The sequence below is a fragment of the Dermacentor albipictus genome, unplaced genomic scaffold, assembly GCF_038994185.2.
Source record: "Dermacentor albipictus isolate Rhodes 1998 colony unplaced genomic scaffold, USDA_Dalb.pri_finalv2 scaffold_18, whole genome shotgun sequence".
In the NCBI taxonomy this organism is placed as follows: Eukaryota; Metazoa; Arthropoda; class Arachnida; order Ixodida; family Ixodidae; genus Dermacentor; species Dermacentor albipictus.
This window is the reverse complement of record NW_027225572.1, coordinates 7262116-7283724: the sequence shown is the minus strand read 5'-3', so window position 1 is coordinate 7283724 and position 21609 is coordinate 7262116. Positions and strand designations below refer to the sequence as shown.

The 21609-nt window shown below is 46.0% G+C and overlaps 1 protein-coding gene across 16 annotated transcripts in view; it reads right to left on the bottom strand.

The window, feature by feature from the left end:
• Positions 1–21609, bottom strand: part of LOC135908735 (uncharacterized) — a 1076237-nt gene that overhangs the window by 27423 nt on the left and 1027205 nt on the right. For 15 of the 16 annotated variants that reach the window (XM_070529152.1, XM_070529157.1, XM_070529150.1 and 12 more), the window contains 2 exons: positions 6113–6208; positions 4220–4296 (listed from right to left, as the gene is read on the bottom strand). In XM_070529152.1, coding sequence (XP_070385253.1) covers positions 4220–4296; positions 6113–6208 — 173 coding nt within the window. The remainder of the gene's footprint in view (positions 1–4219; positions 4297–6112; positions 6209–21609) is intronic. The other variant, XM_070529145.1, reaches the window with a different exon arrangement.

Sequence of the window (21609 nt, the reverse complement as noted above, 5' to 3'; positions counted from 1 at the left end):
GCCGCTTCCTTGTACGTTCCATCCTTTTGATCGCGTCGGAATCGACCATTACTGTCCACTTCCTTGTACCAGGGCTGGCAACCGCTGGTTGATTGTTGCAGTGCATCATCTCACACGCTATGCAGAAACCGCTTCGCTTCCATCGACCACTGCCGAAGACATTGGATCACTCATACTACGGCATTTTCTTCTTCGTCACGGAGCCTCTCGGGAACTTCTTAGTGATCGACGCCGCGCTTTTCTATCTGAAGTCGTGACGTCGCTTCTGAAGGAGAGTCACATCATCCAGAGGGCCACTAACGCATACTATCCGCAAGGGGACGGGTCGATGGAGTGTTTCAAGCATACTCTTCGTGGCATGCTCGCCATCTATGTCGCGCCCGACGATTCCAACTGGGACGCTGTGCTTCCGTTCGTCACGTCCGCCTATAACGCTGCCACTCAAGCTACCACTGGTTTTTCTCCGTTTTTCTTACTGTACGGCCGCTAACCTTCCTGCATCATTGATACCATTCTACCCTAGCAGCCTGATTCATCGCAATGTGTTCCGGTCTCTCAAGCTGCGCAGCGTGCCGAAGAATGCAGACAACTCGCCCGCTGTCTTACCACCGCAGATCAGACACACCAGAAGCTTCATAGTGGTGGCTCTCACCCACCAAGCTTCGCTTCCGATTCATTGGCATGGCTGTGGCTTCTACCTTTAGCTCCCGGCCTTTCTTCTAAGCTGCTCCCATGATATCATGGACCTTACTGTGTTATTGCACAAACTTCCCCTGTGAACTATGTCTTCGAGCCTGTGCCGCCGTCTTCTCATCAGAGCCGTCACGGTCGTGAAACTGTTCACGTAGATCGGCTCAAGACGTTCTACAATCCCTCTGTGCTCCCTTATGCTTAGATCGCCAGGATGGCGCCTATTTCTCCGGGGGACAAATGTAACGAAGAAGAAGCGCCCGTTAGCCCGGCGCATCTCCAGTGTATTAAATGTAAGGAAGTGCCGGTCAGTCAGGCGCATCACCAGCGCTTTACGCACGGGGCCGGTCGGACTGCTCGCAGGGTTTTTAGCTACTGCACCGAGTTCGACCCCTCTCTCCTCGCGTACCTTGTCAATAAACGCCTTGACATTTTATTTATTTATTTATTTATTTATTTATTTATTTATTTATTTATTTATTTATTTATTTATTTATTTATTTATGTCAGAACACAGGCTCCAAGCATCGTATCATTTTGTGACGGGGAATTAAAAAGATAGTGGCACAGTCAGGAGCCTGAGTAGCAGGCTGCTTATTGCCGCTTATTGACTGTTAGTACCGGTCACATTTTTTCTGCTGAATGTCATCAAGTTGCATTTTCAATGTCATTTATTTGCATAGCTACTACCACCTCCACAGGTAAGGTTGGATAGCCACACCAGGTTAACGAGGTTGCTGTCTGGAAATTTGGAAGTGAAACGAAGTGAGGACAGGAACTATTGAAAGGCAGACAGGAAATGAAGGTTGGAGAAGGAGACAGAAAAATAAAACTCCTGGTTTCTCCCAAGTGGGTCAGTCCAGGGGTGCCATCTACGTGTAGCGGAGCCCAAACAGGTGTGTTACCTCCACCGAGGGTCATAAAGGTCAAAAGTTATGGCATGAGCTCAAATCCCCAGATCCCGTTTTGCTCTGAGACGCCTATGCCATGCACGGTTAAGCACGGGGGGGTCCGAGCCCCCTTCTGCTCGGTCCATGGTGTCGTAACACACCAAACTTCTGCTTACCCAGACGCCCTGTGGAGTGGCGGCAACAGTAGCAGCAAGTAGTACTGGTAGTAGTAAAGCAGAATGTAGTAGTATTACTAGCAGCATCAGCTTTCATAATACTAGTAGTTCTAATTTTTAAAGTAGTAGTAGCTGCAGCAGCAGCAAGTGACAGTAGTAATAATAGTAGTGGTAGCAGTAACCAAACCAGCAGAAAAGGCGGCGGTGGTACTGGTGGTGCTGCAAAATTTTAAGGACAATGCAAAGAAAGCTTTGCTTTAAAGACTTAACTATGCGTTCTCAATTTTCATGTCTCAATTAACTTGATGCTCACTATTTTATTGCCACAATTAATTTTTGGTCACCGGGAAGAAAACACAAGCGACCGATGCAAAGTCTTGTATTTCGGAAGGTCTTCAAGACGGATATAATGGCTGCTGTAGGAGCAGACAAGGTTGTGCAACTGGAAGGGGTGACCAAATTTGATGATGATTTATACCAGACGCAGTTTTCAGCGGGGTACTTGGTGCCAGAGCATTTGTGCACGTCCTCCGGTTAAAATTTGACCGCCGCTGCCGCAAAGGAGGCGCTCGACCTTTGGCTCAGTGCCGCAGTCTATGGGAGCTAAAACCAAAAAAAGAGGGACGAATCAAGTAGGGGGAAGTAAGAATGCATTCAAGTGGTAATTTGAAAGTAATTTACCCCTCGTCAGCGCTCTGGCTTTCAACTTCATCCCTGTAAAGTGACCGTGAACTTTCTCATTGCCACAACAGAGCCATCACACCACGCACCTAGTTCAATTCTGAAGTTGGAATCTCTGATTGAGGTTTGTTTCTTCTATGCGAAGTACTCTTTGCCTAATTCTTGCACTTTTGAGCATGTAGGTAGGTTGCTGTCTCGCTTCGTTTTTAGGGAACTAAAATAGCGTGCGACCAATGCGGAAATTGAACCTGGGTCGTAGAGCAGGGTAGCCGGGTGATCCGACCATTAGGCCACGTTCGCAAACATGCTTCACGTGTTGCAAAGCCAGTCCGACAGCCAGCTCTTTGAAACAATTGGTACATGTACTCAGCTGCTTTGTCATCTTCTTTCCTCGGCGCAGCACACAATTTGAGGGGCCGTGTTAGATTGCACAATCTCCGGGATCGGCTCACTTGGCACAGTACATCACTAGTAGCAGTTTGCGCTAAGCAGAAACTTAACGACGTTGATTTTTCATGGATATCCAGCTTTAACATTTCTCGCCCGGCGTACAAATGATATCATCATTCTACCATACGCCACATGAAATAGATCTATGTACGCATTGAGTTTAGCACGATTACTAGATGTAACTGCGGTGCTAGTGTGGACGGGAGCTGCAAGCAGGAACAAATCGTCCAGCGTGAGAACAATGAGTAGCGCACGGACTTCCCTAAACTTTGTCGATCTGGCTTTATTTACCTTTATTTAGGTATTTGTGCTAAGAATTTTCTTACGATATGAATTTGCTGCGGGCGTAAACAATAGCACACGAATCACAAGCACCAGATAAGTAAATTTGCGCGAATCTAGAAGGAAGCAATGTTGTACAAGATCTAGCGATACTGTTTCTAGTAATGTTGTTTTTTATGAATTACTTCAACTCCTGAGTTTCTCAGCCAGCACTGTTACTAGGTCCTTCATGCTTGCTCGATCATGTGTACGTCAACATATGCGTTCTTTCCTTCTCTCACCTGCAGTAATTTTGAACCTGTAGACTGAGGTTATTGTGGACATATAGTGCTTACTACTCATCCATACGGTAATTCGACAGTGCTCTTCTTTGTCTACCGCGAATTCGAGCCGCCGTATAATGAAAAAGCCTGTTATTACGAACATAATAACTTTCATACTATTCGTAATTATAAACGAACAATGTATCACTGCGACGACACCCATCGCTTGGGATGCCTTCTTCCTTCAAACATGCATTCCGAGAAGCTTAACTCACGAAGTACAGCTTCAATCAATCACAGGCGCGGTGTTCACTGCTCACTTTTGCCACATGAGCTGTTCTGCAATCTCCATCAAAATTCGCGGGATAAGGAAGCGGCTCTGATAGCATTTAGAGGTATTTAGCCTGCAGAAATAGCATAGTACACAGGGTTCTTTTACATTCCGGCCCCATCAAAACTAGGCCACCTCAGCAGCGAATCAATACCGCGAACTCCGGTCTAGAAGCAGACTGCGGCGTCATTACTAATGCGGTAGCAATACATGCTTATGTCTTCAACTGACAGAGAAAGCAGCCAAATGACAAAATTGGTGCTGCTCTTGATATTCGTTACAATAAATTGTACAATATCTTGCTGCGAAGAAACTGTGCCTGCAAGAGCCTCCAGAGCACGCACTTGGCATTAATTTGTGGAAGCCTGATGATGAAGACTCATTCTCGTAGTTAAACTGCGACTAGGTTCTAGCAGGAAAGTGTCGCACTTTTTCCTAGATTGTGCGAGGGCTCACCTGTAACGGGGAGGGCTGAAGAACCTGCTCTCAATGGTGGTGCGCAGGTGCTCACTCCGCATCCACACGCACCGGCCCTGCAGTAGTGACACAATGATGACTCTCACACTTTCCCAGAAATTACTGCTTTATTGATAAAAAAAATTGCTCCTTGAAGGAATTAGCCCTCACAAGAACTATACACGCAACGCATTTCAATGCGGAATTGTCAGAGCGCAGCTCTTGGGCGCTCGTTCCTGCGAGCATAGCGAAAGATGAAAGCGAACGCGGGAGACGAAAGAAGACAGCGCAAGGAGGAAAGTGCAAGAGGAGGATGCAGTGCAGCGGAAAGCGGAGGATTAAAGTAAGGAAAACGGGCTGCGCATGCGTTCAGTTGCCGGCGGCCACGCCAGCCGCGTGAGCGAGCTCGTCAGCGTTTCCGAGGGTGGCATGAAGTGGGGAGGGCAATGATTGCCGCGGCGTCAGCTGCTAAGGTCTGTCCGCGGTACCAACGTGTGTGACGGCTATCACTGCTTCTGTAAGGGATGATGGCGAGTAGTAAGGCTGCATGCGACGCTCCCTTGGGTGTTGTTGCCGCTGACACCGATGGCATTATTTCCCCGCGCCGAAGGGTCGCTCCCGTCGTTGTTGGAACGAAATCGTGAGTGCAAGAGCGTAGCGCCGCGAAGATGGGCTGTGCGGTTACCACGGCTACGATATGGCGCCAGAGTAACACCCGTCGTCTATATGTTAACAAAACGTTGCATAAGCTGCATGGCGGCTACTGTAAATTGCGCCCACGCGTCACCCACACGCTGCCTATCGCGAACTCCCGACTAGCGAGGTGGTCGCACCACACTTGGCTCTCTTTGAGCTGTGCTGCACGTGAGAAATTGTCCACGCCAGCTGCGCTACTCACGCCGTTTTCTCCCGAATATAACCCTTGTACCAGTATACTCATAATACAAAATGTTCACACTCGAAATGAAAACACGTATAGAGCTGCGTTCTAATTTCGCATGGAGTATAGTAATCATCGGGGAATTTTATTTTTCGTATGGTTGGTGGCGGTCTGCTAAGTGCCCTCCGGTGCCTCTGACTAATACACTCCAAGGCTGAATTCGAGTCCGTTGTGAGCATGCGCTAACAGTTTTTTATCAGATTCTTGGGCTGTAAACGACTCTGATGTACTTGTGACTTGAACGCTCCTGAGGTAACTTTGGGGGCCGTCGGTAACTGACAGTAAAACCTGTATATCTGTTATTCTTCAGCTCCAAAGCATGCATATGTGCATGTGATTGAACGCTTCTTCACTATGCACTGGTACACTATGGGCCAATGTTGAGTAGCACTAGCAACAGTTGTATCTTGAAGGCAATACCAGTGGCTCGCAACTCGAGCCGCTCGACCTGAGAAAATGAGATTATGAGAAAAGCGCTGAAGACAGTCTGTACATAGCACGGAAGACGATGCTGCGGCTTGCAATTTGGTTCACTGTGTGCGAAAGATGTTGGAAGAGTCCAACGTACGCTCGCCATATGTTGTTAAGCCTACATCATGGTCGTTGACACAAACACAAAAAATTTAGCTGGTGGTTGTGAATCCACAAAAGCATTTGATATGGTGGAAATGTACCATTTAAAATATTATGAAACTCATTTGGCTTAATTCTCCTCAAGCATGAAATTTCGGGGTAAATAAAATAATGGACTATATTGTAAGCGTAACTGAACCACCCCTTGTCAGTGCTTTCTCGTTCCGGTTTCTTCATGGCATGGCGCTTCTCAACACTCTCCCAGCAGCTCACAATAAGTATTAATATATTTTATATGCATATCTTGACCATTGCATGTGAACTCTGCACAAAATAGAGGTGTCACATTTAGATTCGTAGCAAGGGCAGCATACACTTACCAGGCCGTAGTAGACATAAAAAAGTTGCTCCGCCGTCAGTGTACTGGACATCGCTGTCAGCTCCACAGGCAAGTTCTGTAAAATTGAGTGTCCCAACTGCGCATTTCACAGGAATGCCTAAGAACAAGGCCTATTTCAAACTGACACATGTTGCTTGCCGCGGGCATCGTTCAACTACAGTGATTGAACAAAATCCTCAAACAAAAAGAGTAGCTCCACAGCTGATAATCTAGATAATTAGTAAAATAAGATGGCTATGATCACATTTTACTCTCCTTAATATAATCGTGGTATTTGTTCACAAATGTCCACGTACCCATTGAGGGCTCCAATGCATGACAACGCTTTATTCTCGTTACGGTATATTTAACTGCATGGAAGCATAGGCGGAAAGTTTTCATTTTTTCGAGGGGGGCTGGGGACCTACCAGCTTTCCTAACGCCGTCTATACACACACACACACACACACACACACACACACACACATATATATATATATATATATATATATATATATATATATATATATATATATATATATATATATATATATATATATATATATATATATATAGATATGTATGTATATATATAATGTATTATGAGAATTGGGAAGACCTCAGAAGGGACAATTCAATTTCACACCCTGAGTCCGCTCCCACCACCACGAATCTGGCGTCTATCGGTGGTGCAATCTTATTTCGTGTAAACGTCCTATACTTCGCTATCACTAATACTGCTCCGCCATCCCGACGATACTGCAGCCTCTTTGTGGCTTGTTTGTTTTTTTGTGAGTCCGAGTATAAGCGCTCCTGCGCATGGCCGCTGTTAATTCTGAATTCGAGTGAATGCGCCTTGGCCTCATTTCGGTTGCTGAGGGAGATATAAAGGCTGTCCGAACTATCATGTACCAACACTTAAAGAAAGTCATCCCGATACTGCAGCCCGGGCACGAGAACAGGGTCGTGCAGCCGAGCGCAAGCAGCAACTGCATACAGAAGATCCGGCAGCCTATCAAGCCATCATTTATTGAACCGTCGGGATTAACCCAGTGATAAACACCGGGGCCGCACGTTTGAGCTTTGCTGGTTAAACATCTGCATAGATTGTTTGGGCGGTGATTATTTCTTTCTTGATTTTCTTCATTTCAAAGAAGCTTGCTGGGGGCTAAGCAGTGATGACGCACATCGCATGGGCTCCTGCACTTTTCGGCAATTTTCCGGACACCTGCTTTTATTCTAAAACTAAAAAACAAAGATATTTCGGTCTCGGAAGACTTCTCAGTGCCCACAAGACTTAAAAGAAAGAAACTCTGGCATAGCGTCTCCGAAATTAGAGCTGCTGGGGGGAAAGTCCAACTAGTGTACGACAAAATTAGGATTAATGGCGAGCTATTCCAATGGGATGGCACAAGTGACAGAAGGATTCCCACAGGCAGACAAACTGAAGAAAGACACCAGTCACAATGAACCCAAGCAGATGCCCAAAAGCCGCTCCGTTCCATCAACCTTAATGCACGTAGCATCGTTAATAAATCTGATGATATTGAAAGTATCATTTTAACACACAAGCCACATATTCTTATAATCACGGAAACTTGGCTTCACCCCGATATCTCCGACGAGGAAGTAACACCACCAGGTTACGGAATTCATCGTAAAGATAGAAGTTCGCGCGGCGGTGGTGTTGCAATTATTTATCAACAGTCGCTACTCGTGTCTAGGTTACCTGATATACCTGCCATTGAGTGCGTGCTCATTAAAGTATATTTCGATGGGCACACTCTAATTGTAGGAGCCTTCTACCGTCCCCCTATTCAAGATAACTTCTTTCTCGAGCTTAACGAATTCCTTTGTTCTAGTAAAAGCTATTCTTGTAATGTCCTCCTGGGTGGTGATTTCAAAATGCCTTCAATCGACTGGAGTACCGATTTTCCTGAGCCCCTTTCTAGTGCTGCTGAGCCTTTTGTAGACCTCGTAGTATTCCATGATTTAGCTCAGTTAGTAAAAGAACCCACGCGCATTCAGAATGATACAGCTTCAATTTTAGATCTATTCCTTGTAAGCAATGCAGTGCTCAGTCGTGATCCCGAAGTACATATTTTTGACGGTATATCTGATCACAAACTGATATCTTTAACAGTTGAACTTGGACGTCCGACTGAAACCAGGAAAAAAAAGTGCCTTGTTCCAAACTTTTGCCGCGCTAAGGACGTTGACATATTGGACGCCATGGATAGGTCGCTGGATGATTTCATAGTTCTTTCTGAATTGAGCACGTGCTGTGTGAACGAGCTGTGGTGCTTCTTTAGGAACCTAGTCTTAAAATGCGTCAGGGACTTTGTTCCAATGAGACTAAGCATTCAACGGCGCACACGCCCATGGATTACAAAGGAGATAGTGCGGCTGGAACGGAAGGCTAAACGAATAAGAAAACAGCACCGTCAGTGTACCACAGAGGACAATGCCAGTAAACTTTCCAACATACGTCTGCAACTAAAGGCAAGCATTAAAAAAGCAAAGGAATACTATCAAAGTGTATCTTTGAAGAATTTTCTGCTGTCCTCCCCGGCAAAGTTCTGGCGTCATTTTTCTTCGAAAAAGCAACCCTTGTCTAGTTTCTGCATCGACGGGGATACCGTAACTGATAAAAGTTTGATAGCAAAGTCTTTCAATCAATTTTTCTGTTCGGTATTTACTGATGACGACGGTCGTAAACCAAGCTACCTTCCAGTTGATTGCCCGCCAATTGCAGATATCTCAGTGACCGAAGAAGGCATTTTATCTTTCTTGTTAAATTTGAATACAAAGAAATCGCCTGGAATGGACGGCATACCTACTGCCTTTCTCGTGAGATATGCCGAGTGGTGCTCAAAATATCTGTGCATCATATTTAGCAAGTGTTTATCGCGTGCGGAAGTTCCGGATGACTGGAAGTACGCAAAGGTTACCCCGATACCCAAATCAGAAAACAGGTCGCTTATCACTTCATACAGACCAATTTCACTGTTACCCACATGTGCAAAAACCCTTGAGCATATTATATTTAAACATATTTCGGTCTTTCTTAATGACAACAATATCATTGATCCTAGGCAGCATGGGTTTCCGAAGGGACTGTCTACAACAACACAGCTACTGGAAACTGTCCACGAACTCGCAGCAGTTCTAGATAAACAGGGCCAAATTGATTTAATATTCATAGATTTCGAAAAAGCATTCGACCGTGTGTCTCACACTAAACTGCTGTTAAAGCTACAAACAATACTTAAAAATGATTCTTTGATTTCATGGATTTCAGCGTATCTGTCGTTAAGGCGGCAAAGTGTGTTTATTGACGGCGCGCTTTCTGGATCAGCACCGGTTCGATCGGGCATTCCACAGGGGTCCGTCCTTGGGCCTCTTTTCTTTCTAATCTTTGTCAATGACCTAATAAAAGAAGTAAACGTGAAAATACGTTTATTTGCAGACGACTGTATACTATATCAAGAAGTTAATAGCGTAAATGATCAGGTCCACTTGAATTCTTCACTAGCCAAGGTAGAGGCGTGGTGTGCCACATGGCAAATGAATATTAATGCAAAGAAAACGGTTGCTATGTCAGTAACACGAAAACGCCACCCCTTAAAATTTTCTTACAGCTTCAGTGGTAATAATATATCTACGGTTAGTAGCTACAGATACTTAGGCCTCGTAATTTCATCCGACCTTAGATGGAACGACCACATATCTTATATTTCAAGAAAGGCAATGCGCCAACTTGGTTACTTGAGAAGGTCGCTCCGACAGTCCACACAAGAAATCCGTCTTTTAGCGTACAAAACGTATATTAGGCCAATTCTTGAGTACGCCTCGGTAGTGTGGGACCCGTACACCCTGAAGAACATTACTCAATTGGAAAATATTCAAAGAAAATCTGTTAGATTCGTGTTTAACTGTTATAGCTGGCACGTATCTCCGACAGTTCTTATTAACGAAATTAACCTGGAAACATTAAAATTAAGGCGATATAGGGACCGTCTGAAATACATGTATTTACTTTACCATGATATGCTGGGGATAGATAAGGATACGTATATTACTTTAGTTACTAGGCGTGCAACACGATCTAATCATCAGAAGAAAATAAAGGAATTTTCTTGCAGAACAAACGTATTTAAAAACACATTTTTTCCTCGTACGATAGGTGAGTGGAACGCACTCTCTGCGAGTACAGTGGAATGCCCGACCGTCCAGTCATTCTGCAACCAGCTGAATAGCACTTAGACGATGTTATATATATATGTATGTATGAATGTAATTTTTCTTTTTCCTCTTTGCTTTACAATATACGGAAGTGCTATTTTCGCTTGCCTGTCATTGCTATTTGTAGATTTCTTGCTGCTCAACCTACCGAGCATGCGCGATCTCTTTCAGCATACCAGTATGAACGCGACTCCTCGTTATCAATATCCCGTTGTTATCATTATGTTCTGTAAAGCTTTTGCGGCTCAGCGAATATCCGTATTTTAAAATATATTGAAATTTTGTAATGCTTTTTTCGTTGGAATGCTCTGTACGGCTTGTGAGGATCATGGAATATGTCTATTGCAATGTATTGAATTCTTGTAATGATTTTTGCTGTTAATTTTTGTTTTGTTCATCTGTATATCGCACTGTCCACTCCTGCCCAAGGCCTAAGACTAAGGCCGGCAGTATCCTGTAAATAAAATAATAAATAAATAAAAACTGCGTCATCGACGGAATCGGCACGGAAATGGTATCGGAGGATATCATGTTTATGAGCGGTACGTGGAATTACTGTCATGTTTTTGCTGTTTGAAGTTTTCACGCCAAGCTAGCGAAGCTAACCTTACAAGACTAAGCGGTCAGCCGAACACGCGTGACCCGTGACCCGCGGAGCGTATCCCGTGGCTCGTGAGCTCTCGCGAGCCGCGCTGGCGAGTGCTCTCGGTGCAGCCTAAGCGACTCGGTGCAGCCGCTTAGTACCAATGACTGACGCATCCGACGCAGCAAGAAGTGCACGAGAACTGAGCCAGGAAAACAACAACATTGTAATGCAGGTGGAGGCGATACAAGAGCGGCAACACCTGGAAGCGGAGTGGACGTATGATGAGAGCAGCGGAAAGGCGATAAATATCCAGGGAGAATGGCACACATGGCACGGGAGAAGCAAGATGACTCAGGTGCATACAAAATCCACAGCCGAGGAAGCAGACCAACTACGAACGCAGCAAGCCGGAGCAACAATACATATTGCAGGAAACATGCCATATTATAGAAAACCGAGACTTCCGCCTTTGCAAGTGGACGACACGAAGATCGTCTACAGACATAAGGCGGGATTGCAACTCTCCAAATGGACATTGGTGACAGTGACACATGTCATCGGCCGAGCTAGCAAGTTGTCCCAAAAAGACTTCTATGACAACATCCGCATTTCAGTGCAACATGCCCAGCATATAATAATTGCAAGTACACTAAACAAAGACATAGCGTACGACATGCTCCTCAAGGTCCCCAGCACCCAGCTTGGAGGATCCATTTACGAAGTTAAAGCACATGTCCGGACACCAGAGGACATCAGCAAAGGCGTAATCTACAACGTCCCGCTAGGCACGAGCGAAGAAGAACGAAGAGCGAAGAAACATCCGCAAGATACACAGTTCTCGCAGCATGCATGCTGGGAAGACCGTATCAGCACTCATCTACTTCGATGAACCGTATGGCCCATACAACATCATATATAAATGCTGTGACTACCGCTGCAAACCATGCAGGAAATCCATCCAATACTGCAGAACCTTCGGAGAACTAGGGCACCAGCAAAATATCTGCCCGAAACCTCTCTAGCAACTTCTGCTGCATGTGCGGGATGGAAAATCAATCAGAAGAACATGACTGCCACTGCAGTTGTAAAATCTGTCAACCCCATGAGACAGCAGGGAAGGGGTGCCGGCATAAACCGAAACCAAATCCACCACCGTAAAAGATCAGACTGCAATGGGGAAACAAGATCCAAGAGCAGCAACGCAGATGGAACTCAAATTCAGACTCAGACTTCCCGGCACTATCCGTATCAAGCAGTACCTCACTGCACAGTCCACGTAGATCCAGAAGTGCCTCCAAATCAACAAGTGGTCAAGCAAACGATGGACCGCGGTCAACATCACGGTCTGGATCCTGTACACGCAACCCACAAGAGCGAGTCCCGTATGGAGACGCTGCAAGAGGAAACACGAGCACAAGAACCCATGGAAACCGAACGAGACCTTCGAGCACAACTCCAAAATCAGCAAGCCCTCATTGACAAGCTCATACAAAGGTGCAAATAACAAAACACGTTCAATGAAGTCTCGAAACCTCAAGTAGTGCCAAACATCCTACCACCCCTTACGGAAGAAAATATAAAGGAAATCATAATAGAGGTGCGGAAGCAGATACAGGAGGTCATGACCACTTTTTCAAGAAGATAACACAACAGATCCAGCAACACATCACCACTCAGCTCGCCCCTAGCCATGCTACCCTCCAAGACCTCAGCAACTTCACGTCCCATGCCAAGCAGAACCGCGTAGCGAAACCACAGTAGGAAAGCTACTCAACAACACCGACACGGCTCGCAAGAAAGCACGTAAAAACCTCCACAATGCTGCCAGACCGGATTCCATGGCCCGGGGCGAAGAAAACGATATCGAAAAAGATGGCGAGTAATACCAAGAAGAGATTACCACAACTCCCAATGAAGCTGTGGCAATGGAACTGTCGCTCTATCCGAACCAAAAGAACAAACCTCCAAGAACTGACCAAACTGAAACAACGAGATATCATCTCTATCCAAGAAGCTTATCACACCAATCTGCACATACAACGATATTATACACACACCGGATCTCAGAGAACAGCTATCTTGACGAAGAAAAGTCTCACCACGCAAGATCACAGAATTCAGGGAACAACCGTGGAACACACCCTAGTGGAAGTGCTACCTGAGAAGAAGACACAGCAAGGAGTATACGTACTATGCTTATATAGCCCACCCAGCGATCCATTATCCGACTTTGCAAACTTCATCATGCAAGCCAGAAGACTATCTAAAAGCTATAAACTCGTACCATTGGGGATTTTAATGCCCCCCACACAGCATGGGGTTACCAGCGCACGACCATGAAAGGAGCACGAGTGCAGGATTCTGTGCAACAGAATCACCTCACTCTCTGGAATGATCCTAAACTAACGACTCGAATAGGCAACAGTGTGTCCAAGGATACAAATCGCGACCTCACCTTTACAACAAGAATATACAAGGCACAATGGACCCGACTGGAAGAAAATCTCCGCAGCAACCACCACATCGTTCAGCTTGAAACCCTACACCATAAGAAGCCGAGTAGAATCGGAACGGCAAGGCTGACGGATTGGAAGGCCTTCCGAGAACCTGAAATAGAAGAAAACGCCGAAAATATTGAAGAGTGGCTCACCGAAGCGGTCAAGACGGCGGAGAAGCATACTAAAGTCATCCAACTCACGAAGGACACGCCGGCCATCGACTCTCATCTCCTACATCTTTGGGATGCCAGAAGACGACTATTGAGGTGGTGGAAAAAGATGAAACTTAACCACAACCTGCAGAGAGGGATCGCTCACATAACAAAGCAAGCTGAAGAATACGGATATCAACTCAGCAGGTAGAACTGGCATAAGCTGTGCGACCAACTTCAAGCCACACTCAGCACAAATAAGACCTGGTATATATCGAGCCCTTCTAGCTACCACCAGGACCAAGAGCCAGCAAAGACTTGACCTCAAGCAAATCAATAATTCCCCTCCTGGAAGTGAGAAATAAATTCTGAAAGAAATCAAGCGAAACTTGTCGGAGACAATGCCCCCAAGGTTACCGATCTCCGACCATACAAATGGGAACCAAATCTCACCCTCGACAGCCCTTTCCCGCTTCCTGAACTCTAGGGCACCCTTGCGAAATTGACCCGTAACACATTGCCAGAAAAGGACAAGGTGAAAAACAAGATGTACATTGTACTATACATTTGAAGAATCGAATGACCATGGACTTTCACAGTCCAACGCTGTTGTAACGCGCAAAACTGTGCATATGTGTGTGACCTGTTGTCAAACCTGTCGTTCGTGGGGCTTTATGCAGGCTTTATGCCTGCATAAAGCCCCACGCAGGCAGGCTTTGCAGGCTTTATGCCTTTAGTCTCAGTCTACCCTCGTTTGAATGAACGAGAAATAAAATTCAATTCAATTCAAGATCATACGAAGCCTCCCAACAAGGCCCTAAATGAACTCCTCGACTAAATGATTAACTGCTGGGAGAAAGGTGTGCTCCCGGCAGAATGGAAGCACGCCGAAGTTATTATGATCCCAAAACACAACAAGCCACTACAAATCAGCAACCTACAGCCCATCTCTCTTCCTTCTTGCTCTGAAAAGCTTCTCGAACATATGGTTCACGATCGCCTCGCCACATACCGCGAAGACTCAGGACTCATGCCCGACACAATGTTTGGCTTCCGACAGCTCCTCTCAGCACAAGATATACTACTACAGCTCAAGTACTTAGACAAGCTACAATGCCGCAAAAAGTTCTCTATTTTAACAACAGATGTAAAAGGAGCCTTCGATAACCTGGAGCATGAAGCAATCCAACAAAATCTCCAAGACACAAACTGCGGAATCTGGACCTACCAATACGTACGCGACTTTCAAGGATCGTACGGCTACGGTGGGTATCGGCAACATCCAAAGCGACAAGTTCGAAATGCCCAAAAAAGAAACTCCACAAGGGTCAGTCATTTCACCTTTGCTGTTCAATCTCGCCATGATTAAGCTCCCACAACAACTTGATGGAATCGAAGATTTAAGCCATGCAATATACGCCGACGATATAACGTTAGGGACAGAAGCGTCCACAACCGGCCAACAGCAAACCAAACCGCCCTTGAAGGGGCAATCAATCAGACAGAACAGTACCGCTCAAAATGTGGTCTCCAGTGCGCCCCCGAAAAATCAGAGCTACTTACACTCAAGGCAAGGACCCGGGGAAAACCACCAGCCTACGTCGCTCCAGACCCCAACGTCAGACTCAATGAAATCGATGTCCCTCAACTTGGCTTCCTCAGCGTCCTTGGCCTCCCAATACATAAAGACGATTCTAGCGCAGCTACACTTACGAAGCTTCAGAAGACTCTAACACAAGTCCCCCATCTCATTCGGCGCATAACCGCCCAGCCCAAAGAAGAGGACTTAAAGTGCAAGAAACCGTCCAATTATTCCAAGCACTGCTTATAAGCCGGATCACATATGGCGCCCTGTATCTACTCCTCAAAAAAGTTGAAATTGAAAAACTCAACATCTTCATCAGAAAAGCCATCAACAGCGCACTAGGACTCCCCAGTACGACCTCAACCACGGCACTCCTCAAACTTGGCCTCCATACCACCTGGGAAGAAATGAGCGAAGCGCGCAGAGCCAGCCAGCTGGAACGCCTTAAGCTGACTCAAACAGGCAGAGCAGTACTTCGCAAACTCGCATACAGCGAAAACTTCATCGCAGACTCAGATGCGAAAGCCCGATTGCCGCCAATTCGTGACTCTATCTCAGTTGCTCCAATAGCTCGCAACATGCATGCAACGTACCACAAAATCAGAAGACAAGCAAGAGTTAGAGCGCTTAGCAAGAAATACTCAAAGAACCCCAACACGAGATATACGGATGCGGCAAAATATCCAGGTACAAGAGCATACGCAACTACCATGACCAACAACCAAGGGAAGGAGCTAATTGCTCCCACCATACCGGCCAGTAATCCATAAACGGCGAAGGAAGCGCCATCGTCCTCGGCATCGCCACATGCAAAAACAGCAATCATCTTGAGCGACTCGCAAATGGCATGTAGACACTTAAGAAAAGGCCGAATTTCTGCCGCAGCAGTGAAGATTCTGAAAAAATAACAAGACGCCGAGAACTACCCGAAACTTACGTCGCATGAACCCCAGGCCACGAACACCTGGCAAGAAACGAAGCAGCACATGCTGTCGCCCGAAAGCATACCATCCGGCATTTCCTGTCGCACGGTCTCCGGAAAGCGACGAGGGTGGAGGATATTCTTATCAACACAGCCGTAATATTGCAACATTACGGAGTTGAAAGAAGACAATATCCTCTGCCTCGTCCAAAATTAAGCAAGGAAGAAACCACCGCCCTCCGCAGACTACAAACGAATACTTATGTACATGGAATTACCATGCACCGAATGCACCCCACCAAATTCGCATACCTATGCCGGTATTGTGATGTACCAAACACGCTCCTACACATGGCGTTGGCGTGCCCGAACAGCGAGAAAAACAGTCAAGATGATGCCTCAGAACCGCTACAAGGGATCGAAGAAACGTGGGAGGCAATGTTAAAGGCACATAGCCTGGAAGATCAGCGAAGTCTGGTGGACCAGGCCTGGGCTACGGAATTAGCCAACAGCTTTCATGACTTAGACAGCCGCCAGCATAGAGCGAAGAACGAAGACTTTCTCGCTTTTTCTTACAATAAACGTTCATTCCTCCTCTTCCTCCTTCATTCCGTTCTGGCTCAGAAGGCACCTTTTCGAGGACGCTGCTTTATAATGCGCGTGGAAACGCAGCCACGAGGCATTTGCCATATTTTCCGGGATTTATTTATCAGTCGGAAAAAATTTGTAAGCAATTATTAGGTCGGTAAAAATACCGCACTTAGATGTCCCTTGGATGTGCCTACAAGTGCCTCAAGGACGCACTGATAATTATAATAGTACGTCTCGAGTTATATAATTATGTACATTAACCTAATTAAATCTCAGTAACAAAAATTAGTGACAGCTACTCCACTATACTGGAAACAATATGCAGTAGGTTTTCTTCAAGTAACGCATTGCTTTCTTTTTTATATCTTGGTGCACGGTAGCTAATTGAAACACCCTGTGTATAATAACGACCTCTGCATGCAAGTGACGATGTTTCCATCCCTAATAAATTTTGTAAATTATTAGCATTGTTCTTTAATTATATGTTAGCTTTGCTTGCTGGAAAGAGAAGCGATTATCAGATACATAACATGCATGTGCATTTCACACGCCGTTGAAAACAGGCTCTGCCGAAAGGGTCACTAAATTCTACATGTTTTTTTATTTCATGTTCAAAAATTATGCAAAGCATTTTGAAGCGAGGTGAACATACAGTAACATATTCATTCTCTAGGCATAAGGTATCCATGCGCTTAGAAAAAATTTTTAATTGGCTACCTCCTTCTTTTTAAAAATATAATAACCTTTGCCCTGTTTGTATATTTAAGGGGACACTAAAGGTTACTATTAAGTCAACGTGGACTGTTGAAGTACCATCACAGAAACCTCGAAACGCTTGTTTCGTGCCAAGGCGAGATTTATTTTAAGAGAAAATGCGTTCTGAAGCGTCCGCGTACTTCTAGCGCAGTTCAAATCACCCGCACTCCGATCGAGGAGTACTGACCTCATGGTCTTATAGTGACGTTGCGCCATCGGTGAGTAGAACAGCGTCCGCAGACGGCGCTACAGCTTTTCTGCGCAAAACGCAAACGCGCGGCCAGAAACAGAGCCAAGACAGAGCCTACAGCAGAGCGAAAGCGGGAGTATGGCGGCTAGCGGAAGGAGAAACAAATTACGTCCCACATTACGTCCCACGGCACACGGAGAATCCGTTTTCGTTAAACTATAGGCTGCGGCGAGCTTGCAGCGTGGTCGGCGTGGTCTGTGAGAAGTGACGAGCCTTTTCGCACTCGCACCAGGGCATAAAAAAGTGCGAATCGACGCAAAACTCTGCCTAGAAACGTGCTTCGCCACGGCCAGGGCTCAATAGGCAGGTTGCGAACGTTGTTCCCGCGCCTACTAGGGTGCCCCTCGCGGCGGCGAGCCCGGAACCGGCAGGATACGACCGGCCCGCTTGCGTTCGGAAAGCCTGTATGGGGACTGTTTCGCACGTAGCTGTTGCCTTTTCTGAGCAATGCCGAAGTCCAACCCGAGCTGTTGAGTAGTGGGCTGCAACAGCACGTACACCAACTCACGAGGAACAAAGTTTTACAGGTTTCCAAGCCGACCGTATGAAGCAGAACGGCGTTAACACTGGATAGCGCTCGTCAGACGGCATAAGCTGTTTTATGTTCCGGCGTTATATCAAGTGCGTTGTAACGCTGAATTCTTTGCTTTTACAGCAATGATGGCAGCAACGGGACACCTGCAGTCAGTGGCGTAGCTAGGTCGTCTGGCACCCGGGGCCCATAGGTCTTCTGGCCCCTCCCCCCCTCCCCCGGGTTTATTCGAGGAAGGTGAGGTTATCAACAATTTCCGTGTGTCTCCAGACGTATATGTGACACCCCCACACAGGCCCCTTGGACCTGCCCCCCCCCCCCCCCGTTGCTACGCCACTGCCTGCAGTGCGTACCAGGATATGCAGCAAACAAAGTAGTTTGTTCCCACACTGTACTGCAGTAAAGTTGTGGAACTCTTTCCCAAACCTCTCCCATTCAAACAGCGCTAGGGCTTGCTGAGAGATTTGAGGAGGGGTTGCAGCCGGCTGAGCTGGCATACGCCCTTCTGCGCCCAGCATATTATCAACGAAGGGGCAGTTGCGATAACCAAAATTTTTGACAACGTGGTTTATTGGAACCTCCTTCGCACGCACTGAAAAAATCGCAACATAAGAGTATCGCACTTCCAGTAACTTGGGCGAAAATATTTTCCCAGCGTAGTCTAACACAACTGGTAAGTTCATCCCCTTTTTTCTGTGTTTGGGGAGAGCAACGTTAGAATACCTCTGGTAGGTCTTACGAGTTGTTCGTACGCTCCACGTTCCTGGATGAGATGTTTTGGATTCATATTTGCCGTCCTGTATGTACAGGGAAACTACCGCGGCGTCCTTGCACTTCCCTGCTATGCCAGCACGGCAATCGCAGCTCCCCGCTAGAATGTGTCTGCTGTCGCCGATCTTCAAGAATCAATGTCGCCTATAATTTCATGCGTCCACACAGTAGATAACGAAGTAACTTACGCTGAGCTTCACGCATCTCGCTGGTGCATTATTTTTCGTTTGCGGAATAAACCTAGCAGTCACTTCCGATTAGTGCGAGTTCAACACTTCCCTCACGTCCTAGACGTGCCCCACTTCAAATAGACGACTTCCTTTCTCTAAATTCTTTTCACGAAAAAAGCTATGAAGATCTTGTTATTCCCGAAACCCGGTTAAAATTAATATCGGCACGCTGTTTAGCGCCATCGCTACCGTTTGGCAGGACGCCAAACACGCAGCGCGGGCTGCTGACGCCGTGAGTTATCCTACCACATTCGCGCAACTATTCGTCAGGTGCCGCTAGGGGTCGGAAAGACAGGGCGCCGCCTATGCACTTGCAACCTGCCCATACGATCCAAGCTGGCACGACCCAGATGTCGTTTCCCGCACCGCCATCAGGCGCCGCTACTATACCTCAAACTCCAGCGCAAGACGCCCATAAGCTGGTACTTCAATTTATCACGCAAACTTCGACGCTCGTCGCAATGGACCCTGACACCGACAGATTGGTTGGCGATGGTGGTCTCAACTTCAGCGATTTGAGGACCGACGAGCGCGACCTGCTGCTGAGGGCTCGCACTGCCGGCGTCGTTGCGTACTACGACGGCGGCCTCGACACCGGCTCTACGGAGCGGGAAAGCAACGAGGGCTTCCCACGACATCACATGGACGCGGCATTCTCGCTGCTTGTTCCAAATGAAAGTTTCGCGAGCCAGCAGAACCCTCACAGCACGACGCGATAACAAAAGTACTGAAACTCCAAAGAGTGCGCGGCGCAGAGTCGAGCGAAAACGAAACCTTTCGAACACCCATATACCTGAAGGGTAACGTCAAAATGTTATTTTTTCTTAGAATCGAATAGACGTAGACAAGTAGCATTTTTTTTCGTCTTATAATCGAATGAAATGATATTTTTAATACGAGTACTTGGGTATTAGTAACACAAATTATAAGGAGTCCTTTCGTCATCGCGCTAGTACCGGAATGTCGCTGGGGGGTCTCAAATCGTGTCATGCATTTACCACAATTTCTCGGGTACTAAAGCTCTGTTCGCGATTAAATTGACGCCTTAGACGTTCTAGAACATTGCTCTACCACTTTAACTTGAGTTTCTGGTAAACTTTAGTGTCCCTTTAAATATATTGTGTATGGTCAAGGTGTTTACTTTGGAAATTTAAAACAATGTTGAAGTGAGAAAATGCGGTGGAGGCAGCCGCCGCTGGTACTTGTAATTCCCTTGTTCTCCTGTTGTGAGGATTTGCAGAAATAAAGCAAAGTATGAATTAAAATCCGTAGGCGTCCACACTTAGAATGATACAGTAAGCTATTACCCAAAATTAAAGTTTAAGTGAAAAGGTCGAGACAAGTAAAAAGAAACCTCAAATGATATGGGTGACTAAACTCTGGTACTGACATGATAAGGGGGGGGGGGGGGGGAAGAGGCTGTGGTGTCTCCGGAGGGGGGTTAACCCCCCCCCGAAAGACTCCGGAGGACATGGAACCGAATAGTGCTCAATAAAAACAAAAGACACCGTTTCATCAGCAGTAATATAGACAAGTACTAAACCTCCACAGCCAATAAAGGAAAACTTTTGATTGACTTTTAAACAAATCTTAAACCTCACCGCACGCTATTTAGAGAAATTTTTAGGCCCCTTCAGTGCAGTGTTCAAAAAATTCATAGAAAATTGCATTGTGTGAGAAGTCATGGAAATGTAGAATTGGAGAAATAAAAGCCATTTGATGCGAATGAATGGTGACATAATCTTTAGTTTGGCTAACAAAAACTGGATGGTACTCTCATCTGCCCCTACGCTTCTTTAACATTGCCTGGAATATTTGTTGCGGCCGCACTTTTATTAAAGTCATCATCATACTTGGTCACCTCCCTCTCATCTTGCAATAGGAGGGCCAGGTTAAGTGGGCTCTAAAGAAATACTTCCGATCGTGATGCTGTCATTCGAAAAATATTGCGAGTAAGGTAAAGCGCCAGCCAGTTGCTGTTCGTGATGGCCGTCTAGTCGATCGTTATGGACTAGCTATAGAGTTTGACAAACAGCTCTGATAAAAATATAAATGCATGATGATATAATTTGTGAAATGTTTGTTCTCTTCCAGTTACAACGTAGCGGACATTTTTACACATTGTAACCCACGATTAGCTAACATACAAGACATTTTTATTCTTTCGAGTTTTTTGCTGCGGCTGAAGTTTATTATACTTAAAGAACACATGTAAATACACCAGTTGCCGTCGAACATAGCTGCCTATTCTGTTGTATAGATACAAGGTAATAATCAATGAATACTCCCGCTTTTAAGCTTTCGTTGCCTTTAGACATGGTGGAGAGCCTACACCCATGTGATTTACATATGCTCCGCTAACGCTTACTGAAATGCGTTC